The sequence below is a fragment of the Platalea leucorodia genome (genome assembly GCF_965183815.1).
Source record: "Platalea leucorodia genome assembly, chromosome: 7".
Taxonomy (NCBI): Eukaryota; Metazoa; Chordata; class Aves; order Pelecaniformes; family Threskiornithidae; genus Platalea; species Platalea leucorodia.
The window spans coordinates 71726286-71734572 of NC_138829.1; the positions used below are offsets into that span (position 1 = coordinate 71726286).

At 64.8% G+C, this 8287-nt stretch overlaps 1 protein-coding gene across 1 annotated transcript; it reads left to right on the forward strand.

Moving 5' to 3' along the window:
• Positions 1 to 2292: 2292 nt before the first annotated feature.
• On the forward strand, positions 2293 to 4398 carry LOC309592870 (membrane-spanning 4-domains subfamily A member 15-like; the record flags this gene model as incomplete). The annotated part of the gene is made up of 6 exons (XM_082316795.1): positions 2293 to 2382; positions 2605 to 2724; positions 3021 to 3077; positions 3390 to 3521; positions 4087 to 4200; positions 4282 to 4398. 6 exons carry the CDS (start codon positions 2293 to 2295, stop codon positions 4396 to 4398), a joined length of 630 nt encoding a protein of 209 aa, XP_082172921.1.
• Between the last annotated feature and the right edge of the window lie 3889 nt (positions 4399 to 8287).

Genomic DNA, 8287 nt, shown 5'->3' on the forward strand with positions numbered 1-8287 from the left:
TCCAGCTGGATACCTTCCTCTTCCCAAACGCCTCCAGCAGGCAGGTCTGTGCCAGCGGGGTCTGGGGGTGCAGGGTGACACCCACCCACCAGTGCGGGGAAGGGGTGGCTGGGGGTGATCGGTGGAGAGCCGCTCGGGTGGCGCGGCAGGAGGATGCTTGTCCCTGCAGATCTACCTCCGCTGTCGCCTGAAGGCTGTGGCAGAGGGGGCTGGCAGCACCTCCGGCAAAGCCTGTTCCTACGACCGTGTGGCAGCTGCCTGGCGCTCCCCGGATGGGGCCGACTGCTCGTGCTGTGGGTCCCCGGCCGGCTGCGGGGGCCGGCGGCGGCGCCGGCTGGCCGGCAGTGGAGGTAAGAGGACCCCCTCGGTGGGATCCATGAGCCCTATGGGGGATGCCTGTGCCCAGCGGTGCCTGATGGGCTTCTCCTTGCAGGGCTCCTGGGAGAAGCCAGCGTCCGCCTCGGTCCCCTGGGGCTGCTCTCGGCTCTGCCCAGCTCGTCCCCGGCCCCCACGGGGCTCCCCACGGCACCGGAGCCCGGCACGGCACCGCCTCGCCGCCCCTCCGTCCCCGTGGTGCGGGGGGAGAAGAGGGACTCGGGTGAGTGCGAGCTGCCCCGCGGTGCTGGGGGGTGGCTGGGGTGACCCTGCCGTCCCCCTCACCCCACTGCCTTTCCCTGCAGGGTCGGCTCTCCCCGTCCCCGCCACCATGCTGGCCATGGTGGCCATGTGCTCCATCCTTGCTGCCGTGGGCATGGCTGGCTGCTACTGCTCGGTGCGGCGCTACCGGAGTGGGCAGCGGGTGGGGGGCCCCGAGGCAGCCCCAGGGGAGCCCTGTGCTGTGGCCATGGCCCCCACCGCAGCCGGCGGTGCCCGGGCCACCCCCAGGAACCCCCCTGCTCCTGCGAACCCTGCCATCGTGTGAGCCTCCTTGTTTTAGAAATAAACCTGCGGCAGAAAAGCTGTGCCAGATCAGTGTGGGAGGGGGCTGCGGAGACCGCTGGGTGCTCAGGGTGAGTGGGTGGGGGGGATGTGACATGTCCCCGGTGCCTCTGTGTACCCCAAAGCATCCCACTGGCCTCTCTGGGGTGCTGCCGGCCAGCCCACGCTGCCCACCATGGCGTGGGAAGGGGGGCCGGGTCCCTGGCAAGCGTGGCTCCCGTGCCGTGGTGGCCACTGAGCCGTGCGGACCCTCGCCTTATCGGCCGCTCTCTGCGTGGGCAGTGCCAGGCACAGGATCGTGGTGCGTAGGGTGGTATTGCACGGCTTTAATTATTTACTGACTTTTGTTTTTTCTCCCTTACCTGGAATTCTTGGCTTCTGCTCTTGGCTGGACACCCTGAAACTGTGGGCCAGCACCCTGGGTGTGAAGCCATGGCGGTGAAGAGTGGCTGGCTGCGGTGGGGCCATGACGATGCCAGGATCTGCTTGGCATCCCCTCTGCCAGGGAGCAGGGACCTTCCCGGGGCAGAACCAGGCTGGAGAAGGGGTGCCGAGGAGGTCTGGGGCAGTACCCAGCCCCACGTCCCGGCTGTGCGGGGCAGGGGCCAGCCCATCACCGCAGCTGCAGGGAGGAGGCTTTTCGTGCCTAATGGCCTCTGATGGATCTTTCTTCCAGGAACTCAGCTGCAGAGAGCGCTTTTTTTTTTTTCCTTGCTTCTTTCTGAGCTCCTGTAAACATGGCCTTGGGCTGTGGCATGGGGGCTGCAAGCGGGGCTGGGTGCAGCTCTCGGCAGGGTTTGGGGGGGGACAGACACATTTGGGGGGGGCTTTTGGGGCAGTTTTCCTCCCTGGCACCCCGCTTTCCTCATCTGTAGCCCTGGGCGTGCTGTGGGTCGGGGTCTGAGCATCTTTTCCCCGTGGGGCCATGGTGTCCTGGACCCCTTCCCCGCACTGAGCAGCTCCCCCCCTGCCCCACGCAGCTGGGGTAACCCCACTTTCCCCTCCCCACGGGGGCTGCACCCACGGGTGGGGTGGTTTTGGGGGGGCTGCCTCTTCCTTTCCGCCCCCCCGTCCCCCGTCCCTATTTCCCATCTGCTCCGTGTCCCTCGCCCACCAGCCATCGTGCGGCAGGGTTCCACCCCTGGGGGTCGTGGGACCCACGCGTGGGTTTTGGGCGGTGGCCCGGGGATGCTGCAGCTTCTGACATCATCCCGCGATGAACCAATGGGAACCCGCCGGGGCGGGGTGGGGCGGGGGCGGCCCCGGGAGGGACCGGGCTGCTCCGGGGACCGGACGGGGCGGCCGGGCCGGGGGGGGGGGGGGGAATCCCCGCTGTCCCCCCCCGCTGCCTCCATGCAGGGGATGGGGAGCCTGAGGCTGGGCAGCCGCGCGGTGATGTACACGGCCGAGACCCTGCCCAAGGGCAAGAACCGAGTCATGGGGGTGAGTCCGGGGGGGGGGGGGGGGGCGGCTTGGGGGGGGGGCTGGCACCCCTGGAAAATCCCCCCTGCCCCATCCCTGGGGGCTTCTGCCCCATCCCTGGGGGCTTCTGCCCCTCCTTGTGAGCCCCCGGGGGATGCCACGGGTCGGGGACCGGGACAGCCCCATCCCCAGGGGGGTGCTGGTGGTGAGTTGGTGCCAGTCTCACCCTGCTTCATCCCACAGACCATCCAGATCATGACCGGTTTCATGCACATCGGTTTCGGGATCGTCCTGACGACGCTCACCAACGTTTACACCTCCGTCTTCGTCATCGGCGAGATCCCTTTCCTGGGCGGCGTGTCTGTGCGTAGCGTGGGGCCGGGGAAGAGGGATGCCCACTGGGGAGGGATGCCCACTGGGGAGGGATGCCCACTGGGGTCCTGGAGCTCCCAGAGACTGGGGACAGGGGCTTCTGCTTCAGCAGCTGTAAAACTCAAGGACCAACAATGCGCAAGGGGGGGTCACTGTACCCTTGAGAGCCGTGGGGCCGTGCCCGTGGGCAGCTTGTTAATGCTGGGTGGGTGTTTCGTGCCCCGTGGGTTCGGGGGGCTCAGGGTGACTGCGGCGGCGGCTGACTGTCCCCCTCTCTCCCGACGCAGTTTATCATCTCAGGCTGCCTCTCCATCGGGGCGGAGAAGAGCCCCACAGAGTGCGCGGTGAGTGTCCCCGGGGATCCCCCTTTGCTGGAGGAGGGGGACGGGCGGGCGGGAGCAGCTCGACCCCTGGGGTGAAACCCATCGGGGTGAAACCCATCGGGGCGAAGCCACGTTTGAAGCTTGCGCCAGGGTTATTTCTGGAAACGAGCAGTGGGAAAGAGGGAAGGAAAACAAACCCCAAAGGCAACCCGAGCTGTTACCCGTGGCCGGTCCCCCAGGGCTCGGCCGGGCAGTACCGCAGAGCCGGGGCGGCGGGCGTCCCCACGGGCTTTGGGGTTTGATGCCTGCCCCAAAGCCTCTCCGTGCCCGCAGGTGAAGGGCAGCCAGACCATGAATGTCATCAGTGCCATCTTCGCTCTGCTGGGCATCGTCGCCTTCATCGTAGACCTCAACCTGAATGGCCTCTATCGCTCCAGCTTCGACTACTACAGCTATCTCGTCTTGGTAAGCGGGGATACAGCCGGGCCCCCCCCAGCCTCCGCTTTCAGAGCAGCGGTGCCCAGGGCTGGCTGAGCCTGCCCAGACAGGGCTAAGCCTTTTGGGAACCTCCTTTGTCCCCTTTTCCATCCCTCCCGGGGGCTGTTGTGCCTCCCTGGATGCTGCCTGAGCCCTTCCTTGGGGGGAGAGCTTTGCTAGGCTCCTCCGTGGGGCTCAGCCCCATCACTGTTGGGGAGCAGGGAGCCCACGGCCGGCGGCACCCCGACCGCAGGGCCATTTGCCGGCGCGGCACCGTGCGCCTGACCTATTTTAGGCCGATACCTCGGGAGATGACTCACGCCCTGGAAGCGCCCGTTTCTCTCCGCAAGCCATAAAAATGGCGAGGCGGAGGGCTCCGAGCGAGACCTCGGTGCCTGCAGAGCCGGGGCTGCAGTGCTTAGGATCGGTGGGGGACAGAGGAGGGGAGCCCCAAAATCCTCGCCCCAAAATGTGGGGTGGGGTCCATCCTGTGGGGCTGAGCCTGGGTTTCCTCCTCCTGGGCACTGCTGATGGGGCTTTCCCTGTCCTGGAGCTCGCAGGGAAGGGGATTTCCATCGTCCTGCTCATCTTCACTATCCTGGAGTTCTGCATTGCCGTGGCCACCGCCAATTTTTGGTGCCGGGCCACCCGCCTCAGCTCCAACGAGGTAGGGCAGGGGGACGAAGGGCGGCTGGGCGAAGGGCAGCCGGACGAACCCCCAGCACCGTCCCCCCCTGCTCTCCCCCAGGCCATGCTGATCGTGCCCAGCGCCACACGGGTGGACCTGGCCGTGCCGCTGGCTGACCTGCCCCAGCCGCCCAGCTACGCCGAGGTGATCTACGACCCCAAAGAGCAGCCCAGCTAGAAGCGGCGCCGGGGCCAGGCTGGCTCCCAGGACCAACGTCCGACCCCTGCCTGCATGACAGACCTCCTCCTGCCGCCGCCGGTGTCCCCCATCCCGGGAAAGCATGCCACCCCCGTCCCCGGGGAGCACCTCCACCTCGCTGCACCGGGCGCTGCTCCAGGCGTGGGTGGGCGCGGGGGGCGGTGGAGAGGCCGAAGGCCCCGCGGGGTGGTGGGTGCCGGGGGGGCCACCCTAAGCCCTGTCCCCCTCCCAGAAGCATCAACTCTTGGGTTTCTTTGCAGCTGGCCACCCCTGAAGTCTAGCGAGGCGCTGGCCCCGAGGACATCGGTGCGGGGTCCTACCTCCACGCTCCCGAAATCGTCCCCAGCTGGCTCCCCGCATCCAGGGCTACAGCATCCTCCTCCTGCTGCGCTGCAGGCTGGGACACGCTGGTACCCCCTCCTGAAAGCCAGCGAGCACCCCAAATTTGTCCCGTCCCTGCCCCTGTGCTAGGTCTTGAAGAGGGGCTCTTTGCCTGCTGGCTGCTTTGGAGAAGGGGCTTCTCAGGGGGGAGCATCTTGGGGCTCCCCGGGATGTTTCTGCCCATAAATACCCGGTTGGCTGCTGGGGTTCACTCACATCGGGGTTCAGGACCTCCCTGAGGTCTGGTGGCCATGTAGCAGGTAGCTTATAGAGACCCTGACGTATGCCAGGAGCCGCGCGGGTAGCTGGACCATCTACCTCGGCTTGTACCCCGTTGGCTTTATTTTATCTTTGACATAAACGCTCCAGCCGGGCCTGTGTCTCCTTGTTTTGGGGATTTCTCAGCGCAGGAGCTGCAAATCTGCTGTCCGTCAGGCAAGGGGCTCATTCTGCCTGGTTCGGGGCTCTCCCGTGCCCGTCACCCTCATCTGGTCCCGCTGGAGCTGGCGAGATGCGTCGGTCACCCCGGTACCTGCTCCCCCACTAAGGAAATCTGTCACCCTAAATCCCCTCCACCCAAATACGTAGCGGTGCGGCTCGCTATGTTTAGCGCTGCCGGAGCAGCCGGTGGCAATGACGGTGACGGCAGCAGCTCCCGGTTCTTCCACCGGCGGCGGAGCCCCCCTTGGGCTGGGGCCGCTCCTCGGGGTGACGCGGGGACACCGGTGGCACGCGCTCCCTGTTCCCACGAGGCTGCGAACGTGTCTGGGTGATCCCGTGTGGCGGGAACGGAGCCGAGGGACCTGATGAGTGCTCCCAAACCTCACCCGGGCTCATTTTGGGGGCAGAAATTGAGATCAAAGGACTTCTCGGCCCATTTTTAACCAGCAGAGAGGTTTGTCGGCTCCTGACGAGCTCGTTATTGATGTCCATCCTTAAGCGCCCTGCAGTGGTGGGGATGTTGAGAGCCTAATGGGGAGCCAGGGCGGTGATGAGCATCTGGCGCAGCACGCCGGCGGAGGCAGGTTATTTAAGGAGCAGTCCGAGCTTACGGAGAGTTTGGGATGAAGGTGAGGAAGGAGACCCCGGCGCTGATTTTTCAGAGGGGTAGGAGCACCCTGGTGAGTTGTCAGTCCCCTATTTGGGGACAGCGTCTGCCCCCAGCCCCAGCGCAGGGTCAGGGAGTGCCTGTTTGAACCAACTCTCTAGTTTTGGGTTGAATTAAATATTTTCTTTCTTGTTTCGACAGCCCCCGCCCTGCCCTGGCAATGCTCACGCTGCTCAGCCAAAGCCTCATGGATTATTCACTCGCTGTCAGTTATTTCTGTTCCTAGCTCTGAAAAAATAATGAGCTGGTTCAGTAGGAAAAGCCCCAGAGACTGAGGGAGCGGGATGAACAGGCTGTCTCTGCTCACCCCTGTGTTCATGGCCCATTACGGCTCCGGCTCCTCACCTGTGGCTCCGGAGCCTCCCGTACCTCCTCTCCCACGGCAGCCGGGGAGGCTCTCCAGCGCCGGGGGGGCCACCACCAAGCTCTGTCACCCCCCCCCCCAAGCAGGCTGGCAGGTCCATCTGTCTTTTCCCAGCATGGTGCTCCTCTCTTTGCTCATCCTCCACCAGCATCGGGCTCTTCTCCTGCCCCCTCGGAGCATCCCACTCCTCTTGCTGCCGCTGCCAACTGCAGAAACGCCCCTTCCCGTGAAATCAGGCGTTAGCGCGGTGATAACCCAGAGCCCCCTCAGTCTCTAAACTTTGATTATCTTTCCATGAGCTTTTAAGGTTTTCTGCTGCTTCGCTGCGTTTAGGTGCAGCTTTCTCTGGAAACGCAGGAATAGGGGTTTTAAGGCTCTCTGGAAATGTGTTTCTCTTCTATATGTGTAATTCTATGCGTTTGCAGCCCTAAAAGCTCCCGGGGAGGAGCGGGTGCCTCTCAGGGATGGGGACAGCGGGTGGCAGGGACCAGAGAGGGTTTGGGGACCCAGCAGGGTCACAGGGAGGGACCCGCTTGGGGACACACGGTGCTGGCGAGCCGGGAAGGTGGCGGTGACCTAAAGGGCTGTAAAAAGGGTGGCAAGGCAGGCAGGAGAAACGCCGGGGCGAAGGCTGGCAGCTGCCGTGCCGGTGAGGATGGGGTACCCCGAGGGACGGCGCGGTGAGTGCCCCACGGCTGGGGGGAGACACCGTGCACCCCGGTGCTGCCTCTCCGCTGTGACGGGGAGGGTTGGGGGGCTCGAAGGGGCCGGCAGCGTCTCTGGGCTGGGAGAGGCGGAGGGAGCCCCTGGCTCATGCTGGCCTCGGCGTCTCCGAGCAGCTCTTGTTTATGGCGTCTGCCGCAGCCGCAACCGACCCCGAGGCAGAGGTGGGGAGCATGGGATGAGCACCTCTTACCCGGCGTCACCGGCACTGCTTGGAAAGCTCTGGCTCTCTTCAACCGCATTCGGGCGCTGTGAATGTTCCCCGGGGAGACCCCCACGCCGGATCGCCCCACCGGGAGCAGGGCTGACCCCCCGTGTGTACCTGCTCCCTGCCCCACGGCGCTGGGCGATGCTCCCCTGCCTGCTCCTCGGGGTGGGCACGGGCCGAAGGACCACGGGGCTTCTCTCCGCAGCCCCCCTTGGAGAGAAAGGGCCCCTGGGGAGATGCAGGGGACAAGGCATGGGGTGGCAGAGGAAAGGGCATCTCCGTGTTGGGCAGCGATCTCGGGGGTCCATGAAATGCCCGTGATTTGGGGGAGAGGAGCTGCTGGCGGAGCGGGGCTGCTTTACATCCCCGGGTAAAGCCGGGGAGTGCCCGCATCCCAAACACCAGGTCTGGGTCCCGCATCTCGGAAGGATGCTGGAGCCCCAAAGTGGGGCTGGGAAAGGGCGAGGAGGATGCCCGGGGTGCTGAGCGGGCCAGGGGTCCTCAGGATGGAGAGAAGGACTGGGAGAGCATGCGGTGGTTGTCGGTCTTCATGCGAGGTGTAGCGTCAAGCCGGCGGTGGGCTGAGCTGGGCTGCAGGAGGGGTCTCTGCACGCCCCCGGCGAGGGAAATGGGGAGATGTGGAGCTGAAAAAGGGGGGACGCAATCTGCTGAGGGGCGCCGAAGCATCGCCCCGGTGCTGCGCATGGGGAATGGTGCAGCTGGGCCAACCACGTGTACTCTCCCTTGCAGTGCCTGCGTTGGAGATAGGCAAGAAATAAGGCAAAGGACGTTAAGGCAGGTGTTAATCAACCTCTGTAAACACTTAACGAGACCTGGCCTGAGAGAAGGAACAGGAGGACACCATAAAACAGTCAAGCAAGGAAATACCAAGATAAGCACGAGAATACAAGGCCTCTGATTACGTTGAAGTGAGAATCACTTGAACCATGAAGGAGCGATCTGAATTAATATAGTGACACCCACACCTCCAGCAATGAAGCCCCTGGCCCAAGCACAGACCCAAGCACTGAGCGTGCGCTGGAAATTTAAAACACGCTGTATCTTTAAGTGGAGACGAGGCTCG